At 48.5% G+C, this 25,214-nt stretch overlaps 1 protein-coding gene across 7 annotated transcripts in view; it reads left to right on the forward strand.

Annotated features, from left to right (window-relative positions):
* The first annotated feature begins 1,116 nt into the window (after window positions 1–1,116).
* The window catches only part of COPRS (coordinator of PRMT5 and differentiation stimulator), a 29,759-nt gene continuing 5,661 nt past the window's right edge, over window positions 1,117–25,214 (forward strand). The window contains exons 1-8 of one of the 7 annotated variants that reach the window (XR_004972864.1): window positions 1,117–1,292; window positions 4,852–4,918; window positions 6,889–6,939; window positions 7,026–7,247; window positions 8,201–8,437; window positions 9,064–9,147; window positions 9,403–9,616; window positions 10,553–11,039. Coding sequence is in view for 3 of the 7 variants with exons in the window: in XM_036340593.1 (XP_036196486.1) it covers window positions 1,194–1,292; window positions 4,852–4,918; window positions 6,889–6,939; window positions 7,026–7,247; window positions 8,201–8,370 (609 nt within the window). In the remaining 4 variants the exon portion in view is untranslated. Of the gene's footprint in view, window positions 1,293–4,851; window positions 4,919–5,447; window positions 6,723–6,888; window positions 6,940–7,025; window positions 7,248–8,200; window positions 8,638–9,063; window positions 9,148–9,402; window positions 11,040–25,214 lie in introns of those variants that run through there. The other 6 variants (XR_004972865.1, XR_004972862.1, XR_004972863.1 and 3 more) reach the window with 6 other exon arrangements.

Below are 25,214 nucleotides of genomic sequence, written 5' to 3' on the forward strand. Positions count from 1 at the left end.
AGATATGGTAGTTTCTAGCTACAGATGGCACTTTAAATTTATTTATTTATTTATTGGCACTTTAAATTTATTAAATTTAATTCAGTTTCTCACACTGGCAACATTTCAAGTGCTTAATAGCCATATGTTTACCATATTGGACAGCATGGATAATAGAACTTTTTCATTCCCACCATCACAGCAGGTTCTTTGGGATAGAGTTGAGGTAAATAAATCCAGTTAGATTTGAGGAAACTGAGTCATGGGTCAGAACAGAGTACATATTAATCTGCCACATTCTCTTCCCTGTGGGAAAGAAAAATACATATCAGCTGTTACACTAATTGAAATGCCTTGCGCAGTTTACAAACAGTACCTCCTTTGAAGGAGATGAGGGAATGGGCTCTCTGATCTCTCAAAGATTGATTAGGTGTCCTGGTAAGGAAGGAATCCCAGTTTATAGCTTTCCTGCCACCTAGATGTTAACGGGATTGGTCTGTTAGAGTTTAGCAGTGTGGGTGGGGAAGAGCACTGAAGGCTGACCTTGCCTATCTTCTGCAGCCTTCGGGGTGTGCAGGGCCAGGCCGGAGCGTTAAAAAGAGCTGCTCTCAGGTTAGACTAGGGTCAGCCCTGAATGTTTAGGGTTACTGTGACTGCCGTAGCCCATAGGCTGTGTCCAGTGCATTGTCGGAGTTTGTTTTTATCATTTGTCCCGGTTTCTAATGGCCTAACTTTAACTGTCATTAACTCAAGGTGGAGAATCACCACAGGGCTGCTCAGTGGACTCCCCCATCTGTAGGCGAGTGACAGCCGAATCCAGCCTGAGCTCCGAGAAGTCTGTAAGATCAGAAGTGAAATGCGGTTGGAGCTACAGTTGCCGAGTGGACCCGGGTGGCAGGGATGGGAGGTTGGGAAGCTGGTAGGGATGACCCTTGATATTCCAGACTCAGTCCTGGGACCCCCATGGGCCGAGCTTCCAAAGTCAGACTTGGGGCGGGTAGGTGGGCTTTCGCCCCGGGCGCGCCCCGCCCCTCCCGCGCCGCCCCGCGCCGCCCCGCCCCGCCCCCGGGTCCCTCGTGACCCCGGGTCCCGCCCCCTCGGCCGGGGCACCCCCGGCTGATTGGCCCTCCGCGGCGTATCCTCGGGCTCGCAGCCAGGCTGGCGCGTCACGTGGCCGCGCGGCGTCCAGGGCGCGGAGCCGCGGGCCGCCGGGCATGGACCCTCAGACCGCCCGGGCCCTGGCGCTGGGGGCCGCGGAGCCGCCTCGGGGTCTGCCGCTGGCGAGCGCGCGGGAGTCGCCCCCCAGCCCCGAGGTGAGCGCGGCGCCGGGCCGGGCGCGGCCACCACCTGCGTCCGGGGCGGGAGCTGCGGGGCCGCGGAGCGGGGGAAGCGCCTCGGGCCGCCGCGCGAACGTTGAGCGCGCGCTCGAGGTGGAAACGGCCGGGCCGGCGGGCCGCGGGGCTGGAGACACCCCAATGCGTGGGTGGGCGTGCGGGGCTGGAGGCACCCCGAATGCCTGGGTGGGCGCGCGGGGCGGGGAAGCAAGGCCTCGGTCTCCTAGTCGCCCCCGCGTCCTCGCTACATGGGAGGTGATGCTGATGGCCGAGAGCTGGGGGCGGCCGTGGAGGGCCTGCACGGAGGCCAGATGAGGGTGACGGGGCCCGCAGGGGGCCAGATGAGGGTGACGGGGCCCGCAGGGGGCCAGGTGAGGGTGGCGGGGCCTGCGCGGGGCCAGGTGAGGGTGGCGGGGCCTGCGCGGGGGCCAGGTGAGGGTGGCGGGGCCTGCGCGGGGCCAGGTGAGGGTGGCGGGGCCTGCGCGGGGGCCAGGTGAGGGTGGCGGGGCCTGCGCGGGGCCAGGTGAGGGTGGCGGGGCCCGCAGGGGGCCAGGTGAGGGTGGCGGGGCCTGCGCGGGGGCCAGGTGAGGTTGGCGGGGCCTGCGCGGGGCCAGGTGAGGGTGGCGGGGCCTGCGCGGGGCCAGGTGAGGGTGGCGGGGCCCGCAGGTGGCCAGGTGAGGGTGGCGGGGCCTGCGCGGGGCCAGGTGAGGGTGGCGGGGCCTGCGCGGGGCCAGGTGAGGGTGGCGGGGCCTGCGCGGGGCCAGGTGAGGGTGGCGGGGCCTGCCCGGGGCCAGGTGAGGGTGGCGAGGGGAAGAGACTTTTCCCGAAGGACCTGCGTCCACTGGTGGGGATGCTCCGCCGACAGCACCAGGTGATGTCTCATGCGCTCGCTCTCCTATTCAACGAAAAGCAAAGGCTTGTTTTGACGCAGGGTTTCCAGAAACTTGTTTCCATTGGCGCGCGCGACAGCTCCTGGTTTTCCCAAGGCCGTTATTACAGCCACAACCTGCCCTTGTTTGCAGTCAGTAACCTCTGCGAGATGGCGACCTCCTGGAGGATAGAAACCTTGTTAACTGCTGTTAAGCCTGGCGTCTAGCATGGTGCCCGACACGATAGACACATTTATTAATTGGTTGGAGGAATGGCATGGCGTGTTTAAGCATGAAAGGTAGTACGTAACCAAAGTAAGAAAAATGTAGTGTTAAGACTTACAAAGAAAATTACTTTAGAGTGCAGGTGGGATGAGATTAATTTTGTCAGGGCATAGCAGCAAGGGCTGTGCGCTTCCTCTCCAAGGTGAGGGGAGGCGCCGAAATGCAGGGCAGACCCCTGTGAGCCTGGGTCGCAGAGCTGGGAGAGAACTATGCCCAACAGGTTGAGGGGCTGAGGGAGGGTTGTGAATGCCATGGGTAATGTTATGCTTCCCTTGTGGAGTTGAAGATTATTTTTTTAATCCTCACCCATTGATTTTTTCCATTGATTTTTAGAGAGTGGAAGAGAGAGGGAAGGACAGAAATATCGATGTGAGAGAGACACATCGATTGGTTGCCTCCTGCATAAGCCCTGACCAGGGTCCAGCCAAGGGAGGAGCCTGCTACTGAGGAGCGTGCCCTTGACTGGACTCGAACCCAGGACCCTTCAGTCTGCAGGCGGATGCTCTATTCAGTGAGCCAAACTGGCTAGGGCGAGTTGAAGATTTTTGAGGAGAGGAGTGATTAATAGCGTATGGTGGGCAGGGTGGGTGAATGGGGAGGCAGCTATGGAGTCAGGGCAGTGGTCGAAGTGAGAGGTCCCACCAGCTGGCCCATACTGGTGACCAAGGGTTGTCACTGACCACAGGAGGTGGAATTGATGCTTTAAATCCAGGTGTGACTAGATCGTGAGCTACGTGGGGCAGGTGCCAAGGGCAAAGAAGGTTGGGCTTAGAGTCAACAAATGTTACATTCCTGCTATGCTAGGTGTTTTCATAAATGTTAGGTCATTATAAGTCCCTGGCAGGGTCAGAACCATCACCCTCAGTTTCCAGAGAAGGAAACCCAGGCAGAGTGTTCACACTGAATGAATGGCAGAACTGGGATTGAAATGAGGTCTTCAGCAGGCTTCACGTTTCTTGTTCCAGTGAGAAAGAGGTTTTAGAGGTGGTAGGACTTTAGGAACTTTTTAAAAATCCTCACCAAGGGTATGTTTTTATTGATTTTAGAGAGAGAGGAAGGTGGGGGAGGGGGGAAGAAAGAAGAAATGTTGATGCGAGAGAGAAACATTGATCCATTGCCTCTGGTACGCCCCAAACTGGGACTGAACCTACAACCAAGGTATGTGCCCTGATGGGAATCAAACCTACAACCCTGTTTAAAATGTTTTTTTATTGATTTCAGAGAGAGGAAGGGAGAGGGAGAGAGGGATAGTAACATCAATGATGAGAGAGAATCATGATCTCCTTCCTACTGTGCACCCTCTACTGGGGATCAAGCCTGCAACCCGGGCATGTGCCCTGGCCAGGAATCGAACTGTGACCTCCTGGTTTATAAGTTGAAGCCCAACCACTGAGCCACACCAGCCGGGCCCACCCTCAGCCTTTTGATGTATGCAATTTTGCTCCAATCAACAGCCGTCTGGCCAGGGCAAGACTTCAGGAACTTTTGAGTGGTGAGAGCAGAGAGGCATGTGGTTGGCTGTGGGGAAAGATTTCCCTCAGCATTGCACCCGTGTATCAGTCAGGAGAAAGAATTTGATAGAAAAAGTTGTTAGCTGCCCAGCCTGTGTGACTCAGTAGTTGAGTGTTGACCTATGAACCAGGAGGTCACGTTTCAAGTCCCGGTCAGGGCACATGCCTGGGTTGCGGGCTCAGTCCCCAGTAGGGGGTGTGTATGAGGCAGCTGATCAATGATTCTCTCTCATCATTGATGTTTCTATCTATCTCTTGCTCTCTCTCTGAAATCAACATATGTAAACTAGATAAGAAGTTGTTAAAGTAACCAAAAAGTTAAAAATGAACATGGTGGTGGAAGCTGCAGGAAACAGCTACCAGCCCTCTGGCTGAGGGAACAAAGGGATGAGGTTGGAATGGTTAAAATGTACAAGCTCAGAGGAGAGACTTTGCAGAGCTGGAATTCCAGCCTTAGAGGAGGGGGCGTGGCCCCAGTTAGGGCGGCGGGGGGTGGGGGTGGGGGTGGGGGTGTCTCTTAGCTTGGAGGGTCCTGAGGGCCTGGGAGTCAGACCTCTGTAGGTAGGGCAGGGTGATGAGGCTGGCTTTGCGAGTGTTGGCAAGCTGTAAGCTGGGTTCCTAGGCCGCTATAGGAAGGTTGCTCCTGCTTCCAGGTTGAAGTGTCGCTGGAATGATGCCTCAGGAGTAAGGAGGCGCAAAGCTCTTCCCCCTCCATCCTTGCTGAGTCTAACCAGGCAGAGCAGAAGTGGGGGTTGCAGAGTCTCAGCCCCCCACACAAAGGGGAGGAGGGATGGGGGGTTTCAGCTGAGAGAAAGCTGACAACGGGATGCCCCAGGTGTCCAAGTCCTGAATAATTGTTTCTTCTCCTGGCAGGCTGGCTTTGCCCCGCATGACCACTCCGGTCAGGCGAGAGAGACTGAGAAAGCCACGGATCGACTAGGCAAGTAGACGGCAGAGGCTGGGGCGAACGTTGGGAGAGACTGGGGGAGCGACAGGACAGTCGCTCTGTCTTGTTTACCTTCTCCTTCCAGCCGGTCCTCCTCTTGGCTGCCACGTCACCTTTTTTCTGCGGGTGTTTCCATAGTGCCCTGTTTGGAAGCCCTACTCAAGCTTTCTTAAGGGAAGTTCTGAACTTGTGTCCAAACCCGTCCCTTCTACTGAGAAAGACAGCTTAGGGAAGCAGGAAGAATATAGGCTTTGGAGGTAAAATTGTTTCCACTTTCAATATGTTTTTACTGATTTCAGAGATGAAGGGAGAGGGAGAAAGATAGAAACATGAATGATGAGGGAGAATCATGGATGGCTGCCTCCTGTGCGCCCCCCCATTTGGGATCAAGCCCGCAATCAGGGTACGTACTCTGACCAGGAATCGAACCTCGACCTCCTGGTTCGTAGGTCAACGCTCCACCACTGAGCCATGCAGGGTGAGCTCCTTTTTTTGTTTTTAAAAACTCTCACAACAATCATATCTCCATTTTGCAGGTGAGGAAACTGAGGCACAGAGTAAAAAAAAAAAAAATTGGTTCTGGTAAAAGACACAACATAAAATTTACTATTTAACAAATTTGAAGCATGCAGCTCAGTGGCATTCGGCACAGTCACAGTGTTATGTGACCACCACCGCTATTTAGTTCCAGAACATTTTCATCACCCCAAAAGGAATGTATCCAGTGAGGAGCCACTCCCCAGCCTCCCCTTCCTTGTGCCCTTGGCGACCACTAGTCTGCTTTCTGTCTCTGGATTGACCTCTGCTCAGCAGGCAGATGTGAGTTGCATGCAAATGAATCATCCGCTATGTGGCCTTTTCTGTCTGGCTTCTTTCAGCATAATATTTTCAAGATTAATTCACGTAGCCTGTATACCTTGGACAGGCATACTTCGGAGACGTTACAGGTTTAGTTCCAGACCATGGCAATAAAGCTACTCTTGCAATAAAGCTAGTTGTAATCTTTGTGCTGATAGAGGGTTTTGCCTTCAATTTATTACAAAACACACCACATCTGTGAAGTGCAATAAAGCAAAATGCCATAAAATGAAGTATGCCTATACTTCATTCCTTTTGATGGCTGAATAAATCCCCTCATTTGTATAAACCCAATTTTGCTTACCCATTCATCAGTTGATAGGCATTCGGGTGGTTTCCACCTCTTGGTGATTGTGAGTAGTCCTGCTGTGAACATTTTTGTACAAGTTTTGTTTGAACACCTGTTTTTAATTCTTTTGGGTATCCATTGAGGAGTGGGTTGTATGTTAATTCTATATTTAAGCTATTGAGGGAATCAGTTGAGTACATTTCAGCTCAGTAACACATTTGGTAATTGGCAGAACTGGGATTTGGACTCAGGCACTTTACCTTCAGAGCCCATAACCTGAAAGTACGACTTTATTGCTTATAGCTGTCATTATTGTGCAGTGTTAATCGGCTGATTCATTTGCTAGCTCTGACCGGGCATCACCATAGCCCTATATGCTTGGAGGTTCATTATCCTTCCCAAACGTCCCTCCATTATGTTGAGACCTTTTGAAAATGTACCTTCCAGCCCTCTCAATGTTGGGGGGAGGAGACGTGGTGGCGGTCCATTGTGACCAGATGGGTTCTGCCCTGCTGTCAGCCTTTATTCTCATCCCGCTTGTCCTGTGCTCACTTCTCACATGCTCTTTGAGGATGAAGGGACGAGGAATAGAGGAGCAAAAACTCAATTCGCACCTGTATTGTGAAAGTTGATCATTTGTTTTAATGACATGTAAGTTACCTACAATGTAAATTGTGCCCGATTCCCTGTGTGAATTGCCAGACCAGGCAATTAATGGCCTGGTTTAAGGCAAAACATCCTATTGTAAATAATTGATCAGCCCTACTTCTAAAAATGTCAATAGAACATTTTCTTTTTTTTTTTTTTTTTTTTTAAGTGCTCAGGTGGCTAAAGAACTCTGCACACTTGTTTTACTGCTGCCTTCTTAGTAAGTCTGCCAAAAATTTCCAAGCACAGGAGTAGGTGCTCTGGTTTGCTGGTTGTTTTAAGACCTTCCTTTTGTTGATTTCTTAGCCAGTGGAGCACAGAGCATCCCTAATGGTGGTCCTGCCGGTGATGAGGGCACCCATTCTGAAGAGGAAGGCTTTGCTATGGAGGATGAAGATTCTGATGGGGAACTGAATACCTGGGAGCTGCCAGAAGGGGTGTCCAGCCGCCTGCCTAGGGAACAGGCTGCTGATCTTTTTAGTGAGGACTGGGACTTGGAGTTGAAATCGGATCAAGGGAATCCGTATGGTAGGTGTGGAGTGTCTGGGGTCCTAGGCCAGGGTTTGAGACCCTCCTACCAGATTACCCTTAAAGGCAGGCAGAGTTTGGAAGAGGGACTCACATTGGCTAGCTTAGCCTGATAACCTGTTACAGATCTACAGTTTCTGTGACAGCTTCTTTTTCATATTGGGAAAAAACCCCACACACATGCAAATTTTACATTTGATTCCATAATGGTCATTTACCTTTAACATTGAAACAATGTTACTCTCTCCAAATATCCTAGTATGTACTGAGCAGCTGCAGACAGAAGTGCCTTATCCATTTGCTTCCTCGGCACTGTCAAGAACTCTTAGCTGAACAGCACAACCATGGGTTGCCTCAGAAAGAACATGCTTGCAATTCCTCAGGAAAGGAGGACTGTGTGTGTGTGTTTAAACAGAGTGCAAGTATGGTTCTCCTAGACATTTCTTGGCTATTCTTTTTTCCTTCCCTTCTTCCTTTAATCCGGTGGTTCCCAAAATGGGGCACATGCCCCACAGGGGGGCAATTCGAGAATGAGTTATTAATGTGAATTTTTTTTCATTTCTTATGGTTATAGGGGGCCTCCTATACAGTATAGAAATACATATTTTGACATTTATGCATTTCAGTTTTTTGAAACTTTATTTGCTTTTTTTCATATCACTTCATATTATTATTATTTTTAACAACTTAGTGATTTTTTCCTCAGTTCTTCAACTGTCCTTTTGTTCTTTTATTTTTCTCTTTCATGGATGCCATGTTCTTGGGAAGCCTTTTTATACCAAGTTAATGACCTTTTAGGCCTCCTCCATGTGAATAGGCGTTCACTTTTTGAATGATAAGAATTATATGTCCTGGGGAGGCGGGCATCAGGATTTTAAGAGATGCTTAGGTGGGGCATGGCCAAAAGCAGTTGGGAACCACTGCTTTAATCTGTCTTTTAAAAATTCCTGCAGATGCTGATGACATCCAGGGCTGCATTTCTCAAGAGGTCAAACCTTGGGTGTGCTGTGCCCCGCAAGGAGACATGATCTATGACCCCAGTTGGCATCATCCACCTCCACTGATACCCCATTATTCCAAGATGGTCTTTGAAACTGGACAGTTCGATGACGCTGAAGACTGAGGGTACAGCTTTTTGCCTGCCAAGTACATGGGTCTTCAAGATGAAGGTCTTTCTTCTTTTCTTTGAGGTGAGATGTCATATCTGAGGAGACATTCCCAGTGATTCCTGAGCCAGGCACACAGACTGGTGTTAAATAAGGTCCCACTGCCCCCTCGTTCTGTTGTTGTTGTTTTTCATGAATGTGTTACCTCTTTAGATGTGTGTTTGTTTCTGCGTTAGGAGGAGGAGTTGTGTTCTTTATAAATAAAGGTAGAAAAAAAAAATCAATGTGCTTTTGTCTACTTTTCGCCCCTCGCAACCCCCCATTTAATTAGATACTTCTGAGAAAAGTCTTATTCCTTCATGTAAAACCCCATTTAAGGATGGGAGTACTTGGAGCCTTAAAACTGCTCTGTGAAAGAAAATACTCTTTCAGGTTTGCTTCTGTAGATCTGGCACATTGGCCAGGGATTGGAATCCAAGAAACATTGGTGACTTTGTGGCTGATTTCTTTTCCTCCTGATGGAAAATTGACCATTTACTTAGTCAACAAGGACTTTCTGTAGGCTGGAAAATTAAATGGCAAATTAAACCAGCACTTGTATAACCCTCAATTGGCCTAAAGGATTTTAAAATTGTTTTCCATGTCATGTTCATTGCTTACAATTACTAAACGAAGTCACTATTTAAAAAAAAAAATTCACTTCCTTTTAGAGATGAAGAAAATAAGACTCAAAATGTTGACCTCGTCATTATCACACAAGCAGGAACTGGCGGAGCTGGGACCTAACCCCACGGGTGACGTGACGGGAAGCCTGTTCTCTGGGTGGCCCTGTGTGTGTGAGAGCCCAGGGGCGGGGCCTGGGCCATGCCATGGCCGGTCCGCGATGCATGGGACTAAGGCACCTTTGCCTTTTTGGCAGGCTGAGGGATTGCTTCTCACCTCCCTGCCTTCCTACTGAAGCTGAATCAAGAAAAAGTTTCAGATCTGAAGTCTGAGTCCACTCCACAGCAGTCAAATGAACATTCAACCATTTCACCTATTTTTTTCAGAGGCGCCACAAAGTACGAACAGAGCAGGACCTTATGAGGAAAGGCAGTGGTTTTGACTGAGGGGACTCACGGCCAAGGCTGTCCCAGGGAGACGAAGCGTTCCTCCCACTGGCCTTGCTGAAGGGACCATCGCAGACCCTGTCCCCACTCTGCTCTCCTCCCAGTGCCGAGCTGGCGAGACGGGTGTGAATAGGAGGATGTCTGGCGTGACAAGGTGACCTTGAGAAACTGATAGAATTGCTAAATGGAAAGGTTGTGTTATTGATGGGTTCCTTTGGCCCATGTGTAAACTGAAACAGTAAAAAAGCAGGAGTCACGCGGTGAGGAGAAGAGGGAGGGAAGAAAATAGTCTGAAAATCGCCCGTGCGTAAGTAACGGCAGAGAGTGTGCACAAGCTGCTGCTGCTGGTCCACGGAGCAGAAGTGGGTCTAGAACTCTCTTCCTTTTTAGAAATGAGTCTTTGTGGTTTCTCTTCCTGGTTATTTTCAGCAAAGCAAGTGGGAGGGAAGTGGGGTCTACTGGAGCAAGGACCTAGGAAACTATTCTTTTAAGAGTTAAAAATAAAAGCAACCCTGACTGGGTGGCTCCGTTGGTTGTAGTGTCGTCCCGTACACCAAAAGGTGGTTCGATTCTTGGTCAAGGCACATGCCTAGGTTGTGTGTTCGATCTGTCAGGGCATATGTGAGAGGAAACTGATCAATGTTTTCTCTCTCTCTCTGCCTTCACCCATCTCTAAGAATAAGTGGAAATATATCCTTGAGTGAAGATTAAAAAATAATAAAATAATAAAAACAAGGGCTTTTATGGCTGAACATTGAGTATGTCAGGAGAACAAGAAAAGGTGGGAGAGGGGGGAGGTTAGTCAATTATTCTGATATCGCTATTGTTCTAGTGTCCCCAGTAGGATTAATCAAGCATAGAGAAATATATAGAAAAATAATTGCCCAGGCTGTGAACATTGGTTATCTGAAGGGGGTAAGGTAGGAGTAAGGAGAAAAGGCGGTGAAATGGGAAAATATTAATGACATGATAAATGAAAATACAGATCGTAGAACTCTGATAATGTTGCAGATACGGACAGATGAAACAATTTGGTTAAATGGTGGAGGTGGAGGCAGTTTGCTTTTATATTTTTGTTATTTTAATACAGATTTTGCAAGGAGGTATTTAAAATAAAGGCAAGATGTTAGTCATCCATAGAGCTGCCTCCTCTGCCTGGTCTTCCCTGCTCTCTGACAGGCATCCCACTCGCCTTCCCACTCTGCTGCTGTCACGGTTTAAGCGTCTGCCTCCCTCTTCAGGGCAAGAGCTCTGCACGTAGGGCCACGTCTTACTCCTCAGCATCCCTGTTTCAGGACATGGATGGAGCCCAGCAGGACACTGTTCGGTAACTGCTGGCACAAACCTGCAGTAATGGTGCACCATTTGCCTTGCTGCACGGGGTGAGCAAAAGTAGGTTTACAGTGGTGAGGACTCGAAACACAGAGTTTATTCCTGTATTATTAATTATTGTATTTTCCGTACGAAGAACTATAAGCCTACTTTGGCACACCCTCATATTTTCGGTTGAACATCCCAGGCCGGTGATGAATAAAGTATTTGAAGAACCTTTAAGAAGTCTCTGTTACATCTGACTGGGATTTATTTAGGATTCCTTTTCTATTAAGTTATTATTTTTGAAAATTGTGTAGGAATAGAAGAGGAAGAAATGTCTGGAAGCAGTGAGCTTTGCAACCGTGCTTTAATCTGAAAGCCTTTATTCAATGACCAAGTGGATTGTTCTCTACAAAATAGAGTGTGTGTAGCCTAGCCAGCGTGGCTCAGTGGTTGAGCATCGACCTGTGAACCAGGAGGTCACAACAGACCACAGCAAAAATCTTGGGTGACTGTAAAAGATTAAAAATGTGTTTATCCAGTGTGGCTGGGGCCCTCTGCTCATTGCATTCGTGGAGGCAAGCGACAGGGTCGAAAACAGTTAAGAAGTCTTTCTAGCTTTTGTTTAAAAAAATATATATATATATATATATTTTAAATAAGGAAGCAATGAGTTTTATGCCATCAGATTATGTGTCTTGAAGACATTTGGAGGGAAAGAAAGTTCCCCAGGTCAACTCCCCATCCTCCCCCCCCCCCCCAAACAAACACACAAAACCCGGTAGGAGAAGAAAGATTTGAAGAAGGAGACACCTGGGGATGCTAAGAGCAGAACCAGTGTGAGCCCTGCTTCCTGGTGTGTCCCTGGGGGTGGAGTCCTAAGACGGATAGAAGTTGGAGCTTCCAGGCAGTCGGGACCGTCTCGCAAAAGATGCCCAAGCCCTGAGCCTGCAGAGAGCCTGGCAGACCCTGAAGATGGACACTGGGCGAACTGGTGTCCACCCCACCTGCCTTGGCTCTGCATGCGGAAGCGAGGAGAACCCCGAAGGCCGCCTGGATGGAAGTGTGGGGTCAGGAACTAGGATGGTCAGAGGGAAACACACTTCTGTTTCTTGAACCTCCAAGGTAGAAGAGATGCCCCGTTATCAAGCAAGGATGGGAACCAGTTCCTGCCGGGGCCAGGGGACAGATCAGCTAGGTAACGATGGTGTGTTTTAAGTATCATCATGGTTGCTGATTTTTTCTTTTGCTTTTCTATCTGGACAAAAAACTTGCAGTTTTTGTTCTGTGGCAGAATTGCCATTCAAGTTCCTGTGGGCAGTTTTGTGTGTTTTTGATGGCTGTAGCATGTTTCTGTCTGTTAGGACTTTCTTCCCTTTGGGAAATTGTGGGGAACAAACCTTTTTACCCCCCTCCCCCCCAATTCGCTTGGTGCTGTTGATGGTGGGGGTAGCTTGGTCACCGTGAGACCCGAGGTGGGTCTGGTGGGCAGCACTTCTTCAGACTTCGCTCTCAGACGCTAGCGTGGCTGGTGGGTTGAGTGTAGGGTCTGCGGAGACCACTCACTGTCTCCATGTCCAGGAGCAAGTGGCTGGACTCAGCCAGGCCCCGCGGTGCCGCGGGCACTGAGCCCGTCTTCCAGTGCCAGAAGCACACTCACTGGCGAAGGAAATGCCTTGGCACTGCCGCCCTTGGCGTCCCAGAGTTTGCTTTCTGGGGCCCAACTTCTCACAGAGTGGTTGGAACATGGAGAAGAGGGAAAACAAAAACAAACCCAACCCTGGCTGCAGCCCGTCTGGCTTCTGCTTCCCAGTCTTCCCAGAACAGATTCCCACCCAAATAGCCGAGGATGCTGGAGCTGGAGGACTGTGTGTGTGTGTGTGTGGGGGGGGGGGGGTGGGAGGAGAGAGAGAGGGAGAGAGGAGAGAGAGAACACGTGTGTGAGTGTGGCAGGCCAGGGAGAAGAAGTTGGAGGGTGTAACAGGAAGGCAAGCGGCAGGGCTGGCTCCTGCTTTGTTGACTTAGTGAGTCTGGCTGCACAGCCAAGGCCTTTGGAAAGAATGGCCTCCCTGCTTCCGGCCGTGTCCACCGAGCTGTTGCGGGACTGAGGGACTGAGCGAGATTGTGCAGGTGTTTGTGGGCAGGAGGGCAGTTCAGTGGGGTTCCAGGGCACCAGGGTTTGGAGAACTCTAGCAGGACTTGTGCTCGATGATGTCCTGGGAGGTAAAACACAACCGTGGTTTCAGAAGGTGACATTTCTCTCCACCGTACGGGGTTGTCTGGCCTCCCTTTGAGTTAACTTCCCCAGGAGGCCTGCTTCCACTTTCTGACCATTACAGGTGCTGTTGAGGTGATTTCGATTTCAAAAGCAATTTCCTCTGACAGCTTCTCGTTAGCTAGTGAACAAATGTGGCAGATAGAAGTTAGCGCCATATGTTTGGCAACTCCAGGCAGGCATCTGAATTTCTGGCTGCGGCCTGTGGCCTTCTTCTGTTCCTCCAGCAGGTGGCAGTAAAGACCTAGTGATTCTGCTCTCTTTTGCATGAGCTGGGGCAGGGGGCGGGGTGCGGGGGGGTGGGGGCGGGGGGGCACTCCAGGAGAAGTAGAGCTGGCTCAGGGTGACCTTCTTGTTAGTGGACTTCCTGCCGGTTGGCACACTTGTGAATAGGATTTGCTTCTGACTCTATAGATGAATTTTCTCAGAAAAGGTTACTATGAGATCTGGGGTCAGGGCTGTCATTGTGACCACTCAGTGTGTACCCCAGAGTCTGACACATAGTCAGTGCTTAATAGACGCTTGCTGACTTCCACCAAAGTGTGCGTACGTCCAAAGGAAAGTAAATGCATTGTGTTGCACCTCTGCCAGGTGATATGTTAGGTGACTTTTCTTATGAAATAAGGCTTCTAATTCTCATTTTACAGAAAGAGAAATTGAGGCCCAGGGAAGTAAGATAATTGGCCAAAGTTCACACAGATGTGACCCAGGTCATCTGACTGAAGCTTTTGGGCTTGCAGGTTTGCTCTATTGGGGTGGGAGAGATCTAGATTTAGCAAAAGTCTAGGATGAATTTTGTTTCAGAAAAAGTAAGGGAATCCAGTATAGCTTTTAAAAAGTATATTTTTATTGATTTCAGAGAGGAAGGGGGAGGTGGGAAGAGACAGAAACATCAATGATGATAGAGGATTATTGATCGGCTGCCCCCTCATGCCCCCCATACTGGGAATCGAGCCTGCAACCCGGGCATGTGCCCTGACTGGGAATCAAACTGCAGTCTCCTCGTTCATAGTTCGACGTTCAAGCACTGAGCTGTGCCGGCTGGGCCAGTGTAGCTTTGATCTTGATTCATCAGTTTGTTTCTGAATATCTGCTGTGTACTGTGTACTCAGGAGGGAGAGGTGGAGGACCTGGTTCCTGTTAGTGGGGAGGTGATGGCACACGTGCGGAGCACCGCAGGAGAACTACACAAGCTCGGGGTGCCATGGGAACCCCAAAGAAGGGGTGGGAGGCCAAGGAAATCCCTCAAAGGAGACAAGCTCAAAGCTGCGTCCTGGAGGACTTGGCCAGGCAAGAGGTGGGGGAGGATATTCCAGGCAGAGAAGCCTTACTTCATAAGAAAAGTCACCTAACATATCACCTGGCAGAGGTACAACACAATGCATTTACTTTCCTTTGGACGTACGCACACTTTGGTGGAAGTCAGCAAGCGTCTATTAAGCACTTACTATGTGTCAGACTCGGGTACACACTGAGTGGTCACAATGACAGCCCTGACCCCAGATCTCATAGTAACTTTTTCTGAGAAAATTCATCTATAGAGTCAGAAGCAAATCCTATTCACAAGCGAGCTACTTCCCCTGCCTCTTGCAAAGCGCCCCCAGCCCCTCCTCTCCTCATGTGACAGGATTTGTATATTTGGGGAACTGACGAGGTTCAAGGTGAGGGGTGAAGTCAGGTAAGCAAGGGGCCTTGGAAGCGATGAAGAGGTTTGAGGAGGTTTTGGCAGGAATGTGACATTTTTAGAAGATCCGCCCAGTTCCTGGTGGAGAGTGGTGGGAGGAGGCTGAGACCGAGGCCAGGGAGGCCAGTTGAGGGTTGTAATAAGAGAGGCTGGTGACCTAAACTGGCATTATAGCTATGGAGATGGAGGGAGCTGGAACTATTTATAGAAGGGAGAGCTGACAGGAGTGGGGGCAGATTGCCTGTGAGGGAAGGGTGAGAGAAAGAGTCTGGGTGACCTTGAGGTCCGTCCTGGCTTGGGCAGCCAGGTGGATGGAATGGTTTCTTCAGTCAGAGTGATCTTTACGATCCATGAACACTTCCACACCCGCTGTTTTAAGAGGAAGGTGCTTCATCTTCCAGTTCAACTGTGTTTCCAGGGTTTGGAGGACGCCCCTGGGCGGTGTTAGCCCTGCACCTTGAACATGTGCAGGTCACACCTTTAGGGCAGCCTTCGTCTTTCCTTTGCTCTCTCTCAGCGGATGCTCGGGCTATGGGACCTTTCCAGTCAGGTGTCTGCTGTGGACACTCGGGGAGCCTCTCCGCCTCTTGTGCAGCTGGTGGACCTTGGGGAAAGCTAACCCTGGCCTGGACGCACAGGCAGGGCATGAGGTTCAAGCCTAAGGCGACCTGAATAATTGTATGTCTTGTCCTCTGTGTTAGTCTCCTGGGTCTGCCTAACAAATTACCATCAACTTAAGACAACAGTTGTTTTCTCACAGTTCCGAAGTCTAGAAGTGCAAAATCCTATTATCAGCCAGGCTCTGCTCCCTCCCGAGGCGGGGGTGGGGGGGAGTCCGTGCCTTGACTACTTCAGCTTCTGGTGACTCCCGGCCGACCTTACCTTGTGGCTGCTCACACGAGTCACTGCCTGTCTCCACAGCCTCTCCTTTCCACGTCCACCTTCTCTCTCTCAGAAGGATACTTGTCATTGGGTTTAGGGCTCATCCGGGGCAGTCAGGATGATCTCATCTCCAGATCCTTAACTTAATTGCATCTACAAAGACTCTTTTTCCAAATAAGGCCACATTCACAGGTTCTGAGGGTTAGGAGGGAAACATATCTTTTTTGAGGCTGCCGTTCAACCCACCACAGCAGGGGTGGGGAACGTCTGGCCCTTGGGCCATCTAAGGCTTGAGAAATCATTTGGTTTGGCCCTGCCAAGGCACTAAGGGTGAGTTAATTAAATGTTTGACCAGATATAGCAGGATAATTTTTAAGGTAATGATTTTCATGGCCCTTGAATGATGTTATACATATCCAAGTGGCCCTGGGCAGGGAAGAGGTTCCCCACCCCTGCACTACCGCTTCTGTGGATGGCAAGACAATGAAATGGGGACCATGATGACATCATTGGACTCCTGCCTGCCAACCTGGAAGCCTGCCTGCGTGGGGACCTCCAGTTATTTAACTCAGCCAACCCCCTTGTTGGTTTAAGCCGGTTTGACGTGACTGTTCCCCTGCCTCTTGCTGCGGAATGTGCCCTGCCTGATGCGTGTGCCCATCTGGAGCCCTGCGCGCAGGCAGGCCGTTGGGTGGGGGCAGAGATCGTGGCAGTTGGAATTCTCCTCTGCTGGGCTCTATTGTTGTTACTCTGTGACCTTGGGCAAGACGCAGCCTTGGGGACCATCAGTTTGAATATATAAATGGGGCCCTTGTCCCTGCAGAACGCTTTTCAAAATGGAAGCCACTGTGGTTTGTGCTGCTATGGCCTCTGCATTCCAAGAAAGACGCAATAGAGCTGGAAAAGAGCCAGACGGTGGAGTGAGGAAGGGCTTTTACCATCAGGGCAGGCTCCCCAGTGAGGATTCTTCAGCCTGGGAAGATGGAGGCTGAGGAGGGACGTAATTAAAGACCTTTATGTGAAAGGCGTTATCAGTGAGGTGGGACAGACTTGCTCATCAACTCCCAGAATCCTTAGAAGCCTAGGGAGCTACTCCCGAAAGCTTGAGAAGCTGTTTCAGGGTAAAGAACGGAAAGTGCTCTTTTGTGCAGTGCAGAGGTGGACTCGAGGCTCCTGGGCAGCTCGGGGTCGTGCCCCTGGAGTCGGGAAGACCTAGGCTCCGCTCCTCTCTTCTCCCTGGATCTCAGATTGCTCACTGGGAAACGGAACAGGAAGCCTGGTACTAAACCAGGAGCAAACTTCCACAGACTAACCACTGTCCACCCACCCGCCCAGCAGCACTGACACCCATGTGATCAGCTGCCTGCTTGTTACTGTGGATGGATGAACTGCAGCTTCCCCCCCACGCATGGCATCTCGTCACCTCTCCCTCACTCAAGGACCACGCAAGCAGTTCTCTCCTACTTCTTCATTGTCTGTTTCCCCCTCTCCACCTGATCATTGTCATGTGCATGAAAACCACTATCACTCCTCCCATCTAAAGACAACCCTCTCTAGATTTCACTTCCCCCTCTAGCTCCCATCCACTCTCACAGCTGCACTGTGTAGCAAAACTCGCTGTAAGAATTGTCTATACTTGTCTCTCCTAGTTCAGCGAATCTTTACAAAATGAACTCACTCATGAAACCGCCACCAGGTGGACAAAGAAAGGGAGTATTACCAGCACCCCAGAAGCCCCGTGCTCCTCCCAGCCACTCACCCCTCTCCACACTCCAGGGTAACCCCTGTCCTGACAACACCACCAATTAGTTTTATATTTTTGCCTTTATCATGCTAAAATACATGTCACATAAAATTCATTTTAAGCGTCTGAAAGCGTACAGTTCAGTGGCATTGAGGACGCGCACAGTGTTGTGCAACCGTAACCATGACCCGGCTGCAGAATATTTTCATCACTGCAAAGGGAACCCATCCCATTCGCAGTCACTCCCCATCCCCCTTCTCCTCGGTCCCCGGCAACCAGCAGTCTGCTTTTTGTTTCTATGGACTTGCCTGTTGTGGATATTTCAGACGGATGGAATCGGACAGGATGTGGCCTTTGGTGCCTGACATCTTTTACGCATCATGATGTTCTCAGGGTTCATTCACATGGTAGCACGTATCAGAACTTCATTCCTCTATATGGCTGAGTAACCTTCCATTGTATTGCCATAGCACGTTTCTTCATCCATCCATCAGCTGATGGACGTTGGGTCGTCTCCACCTCTGGGCTATCACGAATGCTGCTGCTATGAAAAACCGCACGCAAGTCTCGCTTGCACACCAGTTTTACCTGTTTCTGAACTCTAAGTTGGCCACATGATTTATATTGTTTTTCCGTCTGACTTTATACTCTAGGCAGGTTATGTTCTATAACGTGACATCCATCCACATTACTGCATAGCAGTAACTTGCTCATTTGCATTGCTGAATAGTGTGTCATTGTGTGAATATACCACCACTTACCTATTGTTGACGGCTTATGTCCAGTTTGAGGCTATTATGAAGAATGCTGCTAAAAAATAAAAAATAAAAAGAATGCTGCTCTGAAAGTTCTTTTTTAAAAAAAGGTATTTTTATTGATTTCAGAGAGGAAGGGAGAGGGAGAGATAGAAACATCAGTGATGAGAGAGAATCATTGCTCGGCTGCCTCCTGCACGATCGGGGATCGAGCCTGCAACCCGGCCATGTGCCCTGACCAGGAGTCGAACCGTGACCTCCTGGTTCATAGGTCGATGCTCAACCACGGAGCCCCCGCGGCCGGGCTGAACGTTGTTGTTTATGTCTTTTGGTGAACACACCGATTGCTGTTAGACATAGACCTAGAAAGGGGATGTCGGGGTCATAGATGATGCACATGCTGAGCTTTACCACCAAAGGGTTTTCCGAGGTGGTGCCAGTTTTCACTTCCCAGGAGTGTGGGACGTTCCATTGCTCAGGATCTTCCCCCAGGCCTTGATAGCCTCCACTTTCTCTAGGAATTCGACTATCCTAGGTTCCTCATAGAAGTGGAATTGTACAGTATTTGTCCTTTTGTGACTTTTCTTTTTTTTCGTTGACCTTGGCAGTTTTGAGGAGTGAGTTACTGGTCAGGTATTTTGTAGGATGGCCTGCTGTTGGAATTTATCTGATGTTTTTTTTTATGATAAGATTTGGTTTTTGATGTGTATTTATCACTCACTCTCTGTCAAACAAGATGCCGGGTGCTGAGGCTTCAGTAATAAAAGCCTAGAGGCTTAGTTTATGCTCATTTTACAGATGCCAGCCATTTGATCTCAGAGAATTTTAATTAGTTGCCCAGAGTCATGCAGTCGGTCAAAGGCAAAGATGGGATCTGAATTTGTCCCCCTGACTTCAGACCTGTGCTCTCTAAGTCACATATCCTTTCTCTAGGCCAAGCGGAGTCTGTGCCCCTACCCTTTTCCCTGGGCATTGGCATCAGAGGGGCTGCTCAGAGCTGGGCAGGCTGCCAGCTGCTGGGCCTCCTCCACTGAGCAAGCAGCAGCCCCCCACTTAGATTCTCTTAAGTTTTTTTCCAAGTTGAAATATTTTTTATATACATAGGAGTGTATATAATGCATGGATGGGGTCAGAGTAATAATACAAATAAAACCCTTGGACCCAGCACCTAACTTAACAAAGACAGTGTTTCCAACGTTTCAGTACTTTTCACCCTCCTCTCCCGCGTGCTCCCTTCAAATCCCACCCGTCCTCCTCACCCCTTTAAATAATCATCATCCTGAATTTTGTGTTCTTCATTCTCTGGCTTGTACAGTTTTACCACAGAGGCACATGTTCCTGGTCAATACGCTGTTTAGTCTGGAGAGTTTTTGGATTTCTATGAAGTGAAACCACACTCTATACATTAAATTGCGATTTGCTTCATCCATTCAACATTGTGTTTATGGGATTCTTTCATGAAGTTATAGCTTATTTATTTTCATGGCTAGATAGTATTCCATCGAATGATGATATATTTTCTGATCCATTCTCATGTCCATGAGTGTTTGGGCTGTTGGCAGTTTTTTTGTTTTGTTTTGTTTTTGTTTTTTTTTCCTCGGAGAGAGAGAGAAACATCAGTGATGGGAAAGAATCATTGATCGGCTGCCTCCTGCACATCCCCTATTAGAGACTGAGCCTGCAACCCGGGCATGTGCCCTGACCAGGAATCAAACTGGCGACCTTTTGGTGCATGGGACAGCACTCAACCGACTGAGCCGCACGGTCCAGGGCTGCAGTTTTTGTTTTTGTGAACACCTGGGGCCCACGAGGTGGGAGGGTTTCTCTAGGTAACACGATGATGAGTAGAACTGCCGGGTCACGGACTGTGTGTGGACCAGATAATGCCAACATGTTTCCTGAAGGCGTGGGTCCGTTGACACTCTGGTCAACAGTGCGTGGGGGTCCTCAACACTTCACATCCTAAGCTCTCTTTGATGCTGGTTTGTCTTCCACTCAGCTGTGTCCACATCTCAGGGGCCCCTTGGCTGTACTCAGGTCTCACTTGACCTCTGGCCTGAGTCTCTCTGGCTTGGTCACCGCCAGGCTGACCTGGACTTCCTGCTTTCCTGAGAGTTTGAGCTGTTGCTCGTGTTGTTGGCGCAGCCTCTGGGAGCTCTCGGCACAGAGCTTCAGCCGTAGCTCCAGATTTGTTCCCTGGGGCCCTGGGGCTCGGGCGGGGGGGAGTGGGGGGGGCGGGTCAGTGTGGTTAGATATCCCCTTCTCTTGCCAAGCCAGGTGGCATTGGAGGCAGTGTTGTGCCCCACACCCCAGAACCAGGAATCCTTAAAGAGAGCTTTAATGGCTTTTTTTAAAAGGCCTTTTGGCAGGTTAACACCAGCACTGTCAGCGCTGGCAGGAGGACGTGACATCTGTGCTGGCCGTAGGCCAGGCCCCGTGTACATCTCTGAGCACAGAGCCAGCTAGCTCATCCAGCCGGGGCCTCAGGTGTGTGAGAGTGCACGGAGCTGACCCCATCCAGCCCGGGCAGTTCTGGGAGCCCACTTCCTATTGCATTCACCTTCTTGCCAGAGGCTTCTTTTCTGACAGTGGCAGTGCCAGAAACGTTGCCCAGCTTCCCAGGCTCAGAGTGTCTGGATTTTCCTTGTCATGGGAAGTCATTGTGATACAGTGGAGAGAACTGGGCTTGAAGCTAGAAGGATCTGGCTTCGAATCCCGACGCTGTCACCTCTTAGTTGGGTCATTTAGCCTGTTTGAGCCTCAGTTTTCCCCATCTGCAAAATGGTAATAGGAATTTCTCCTTCATTGGCTTCATTAAAATAAGGGAAGTAAAGAGCTTGGCACAAAATGATTGCTCAGTAAGTATCAGTGACTGTTATTACATGAGATGAAGGGGACTTACTTTCACCAAAGGGAAATATTGACATAGAAAGTAATAATTTCCTGCACAACAGCCCAGGTGTCAGATTTTCAAGTATTTATAAACTTATTTTAAAAAGGAATATATTATAAATGTTTTGGAAACTCTTACCGTTTGCAACAGCATGGATGGACCTGGAGAGTATGATGCTAAGTGAAATAAGCCAGTCAGAGAAAGACAAGTATCACATGATCTCACTCATATGTGGAATTGAATGAACAAAACAAACTGATGAATAAAATAGAGCCAGAGATGTAGAAGCATGGAACAGACTGAGGAATTTCAGAGGGAAGGCGGGGGTGGGTGGGTTGGGTTGGAGTGGGCGGGGAGTGATTAACCCATGGACACAGTGAAGGCCTGGGAGCGGGGTGGAGGGGGTCAATGGGGAAAAAACACAAAGGGGACATCTGTAATACTTTCAACAATAAAGATAAATTAAAAAATTATTTTGGAGAAAAGAAACCCAAAACTCCCCTGAGATCCCACCGCCTGAACACAAGCACTGTGAACATGTTGGTTTTTTTCCACAGCATTTAAATGGTTGTAATTGTGGGATACACACATCTCTGTATTCTCCTTCCTTTACTTAGCACTGCATCATAAACATTTTCCCAAGTCGCTACGTGCTACTCATAATTGTAATTTTTATGACTGCATACCACTCTTAATTAAGACCTTTATGCAGAAAGTTCTCCAGTATTTCAGGTTTTCCCCTTAGGATTCCGGAAGGCAAGTAACTGGGTCATAGGGCATAAACACTTTTTATAGCGTCAGATTGTACAGCCAGACTGCTTTCCAAAAAGGTGTATCAATTTGCAATGCAAAAATGTCTGATAAAGCTCATCCAACAGCGTATTCATTGGGATTGGGTATGATGAATGCAGTTTTCTCTCGGCTGATTTATGACCTGGGCTTGTCCTGATCGGCATCAGTTGCCAAGCCGGAAAAAAGTAAAAAGGAGTTCAGAAACCGTAACAAATTTCATTAATGCAGAATCATGGAGCTGAAAAGAACTTGAGTGGTGTATTAACTTCTTGCCTCCCCTTCTGCACATATTTTAATTTAATATAATTTAAAATTTTTATTTTAACAGAAGCTTATTTTTTCTGTCACTAGGATAAAATGTGATTATTAAAGTCATTTTGGAAACGACAGAAAAAATTGAAAGACAAACCACTCTTAGTCCCAAGGTTAATATTTTGGTAGATGTTTCACTTTTTTTTTCATTTTATGTAATTGTGACTATAGTACTGTCTGAGCAATTTTAAATCATTTTTTTTAAAAATATATTTTATTGATTTTTTACAGAGAGGAAGGGAGAGAGATAGAGAGTCAGAAACATCGATGAGAGAGAAACATCGATCAGCTGCCTCCTGCACACCTCCCACTGGGGATATGCCCGCAACCCAGGTACATGCCCTTGACCGGAATCGAACCTGGGACCTTTCAGTCCGCAGGCCGACGCTCTATCCACTGAGCCAAACCGGCTTCGGCCTGTCTGAGCAATTTTAAAGTTACATTTTTCTCTTAAGAGTATAATATGAGTATTCATATTACTGTAAATAAATGCTTTTATAGCCCATGCATTTTATTTTTATTGGCCTTTTTTTTTTTTTTAAAGAAAACACATACTCATGATTTTAAAAAATTCAAATAGTGCAGCATATACAATGAAGGGTGGTGTTCCAACCCTTGACCTCAGTCTCCTCCCCAGAGGAGCCACTGTCAATATTTTATGTATTCAGAGAACTTCTGTGCATATTAAACATAAATAAGCTTTTCTACACCAATACTAGAATAGCAGACATATTGTTTTGCACCTTGCTCTCTTGTCCTTTTCACTTACTATGTCTTGGAAATCATCCCACAGAAGCACGTGTGCTTTTGACATGGTCTTTCCTCTTTTTAACAGCTAACAGTATATATTGCATGCATGTACCATAATGTGTTTTACAGACTCCTGGGGAAGACAATTCCTTTCTTTTGTTTCTGTAGACAGTGTGTCAGGCAACAGGCTTGCCCTTCGTGCACACGTGTTAGTAATATCTGGAGGATAAATCCCTAGCAGTGAAATTGTGCTTGGTCAACAGATGCATTTGAAAATGTACACTTGAGCCCTGGCTGGTGTGGCTCAGTTAGTTGGGTGTCAGCCCACGTACTGAGAAGTTGTTGGTTCAATTCTGGGTCAGGACACATGTTGTGTCAAGCCCCGTAGGAGGCATGCTCTCTCCCTCTCTCTCTAAAATCAATAAAAACATTAAAATAAAAAAATAGTACACTTTAAATTTTGATAGATTTTGTCAGATTGCCTTCCATAGGAGTTGTACGGATTTAAACTCAATAACATAAAAGTACCTGTTTCCCTATACCCGCGGTCAGCAAACTGCGGCTCGCGAGCCACATGCGGCTCTTTGGCCCCTTGAGTGTGGCTCTTCCTAAGCCTTAGGAATACCCTAATTAAGTTAATAACAACGTACCTACCTATGTAGTTTAAGTTTAAAAAATTTGGCTCTCAAAAGAAATTTCAGTCGTTGTACTGTTGATAAATAGCTCTGTTGACTAATGAGTTTGCCGACCACTGCCCTATTCCATTTCTAACACAGAGTGTTAACAATGTCTTTGACCCATGACAAACTGAAAGGTAAAAATAGTATTCCAATTTTGTTTTAATATACATTTTTCTTATAAGAAAGCTTAATAACCTTTCAAGCTGCATATATATATGTATATATGTATGTATATATTAAATGATTTTTATTGATTTTAAAGAGAGTGGGAGAGGGATAGAAAGAAACATCTATGAGAGAAACATTATCGGCTGCCTCCTGCACGCCCTCCACTGCGGATCAAGCCCACAAGCCGGGCATGTGCTGACTGGGAATTGAACTGTGACCTCCTGGTTCATTGGTTGACCAACTCAACCACTGAGCCACACCGGCGGGGTAGAGCTACTTATGCTTTGTTTTCTGCAAACTCACTAGACATTATTTTTTAAAAAAATATATTTTATTGATTTTTTACAGAGAGGAAGGGAGAGGCATAGAGAGCTAGAAACATCGAAGAGAGAGAAACATTGATTTAGCTGCCTCCTGCACACCGTGGATGTGCCCGCAACCAAGGCACATGCCCTTGACCGGAATCGAACCCGGGACCCCTCAGTCTGTAGGCTGACGCTCCATCCACTGAGCCAAACCGGTTAGGGCTAGACATTATTTTTAATTGCTGAAAACTATCCCGTGGAGAGGATTTACCATAATGTAAGCTAACCATTTCTGTGTTGTATGTAAACTTTTACTGTTATAAATAACTAGAGGCCCAACGCACAAAATTCATGCAAGAGTAGGCCTTCCTTCTGCTGGCTGCCAGCACCAGCTTCCCTCTGGCACCTGGGACCCGGGCTTCCCTCACAGCCCAGGCTTCATCCCGAAGGTTGTCCAGAAGGGTGTCCTGTCTAATTAGCATATTACGCTTTTATTGTTATAGACTAGAGGCCCAGTGCACAAAATTGTGCATAGGTAGGGTCCCTAGGCCTAGCCTGTGATCAGGCCCATCTTCTGCTCGCTCGCCAGTGCCCAGTCCTGCCCCACCCCGCCGCTGCTGCCAGCCATCAGGTTCCCCTCGCCAGCCCCCCACCTCATAGTGACTGGTCGAGCAGTCATTCCAGTCATTACGCTTATGGTCATTGGCCTTTTATTATATAGGATACCACAGTGAACATCTTTATTTTTTGCATAAAGCATCGTCAGCATTTTGTTTTGTTTTCTTGGAGTAGATTCTTGGAAATGAAATCTGTGGGTCAAAGGGTACTGGCATTTTAATGACATGATTGCCAAATGCTCTTGGAAAAGCTCATACTAGTTTACAACCCCACTGCGACGCGCCCATGTGCCCAGCTCACTGTCCCAGTGCCAGCACCGGCTTGCGCATGTAAAGGCTCTCCCAGGCTCTGCTCCTGCAGTTATTTTGTGCTCTGACCCAGTGTAAGCCGAACCCTTAAAGCCAGGGGACTGTCCCTGTTTGTATGGCAAACCAAATCCTTCCTGTCACACCAAGGCTCAGATCTGTTCTGGGAGGACTTAGAGTTCTGCATCAGAGATGTCAGTTTTCCTTTCCTTGTAAAACCCCATGGCCAGGTGGTTACGAGTCATTGTAGAAGAAAAGCCTTGCTGTCCCAAGAA

This window comes from Myotis myotis, unplaced genomic scaffold, assembly GCF_014108235.1.
Source record: "Myotis myotis isolate mMyoMyo1 unplaced genomic scaffold, mMyoMyo1.p scaffold_m19_p_17, whole genome shotgun sequence".
NCBI classification, from domain to species: Eukaryota; Metazoa; Chordata; class Mammalia; order Chiroptera; family Vespertilionidae; genus Myotis; species Myotis myotis.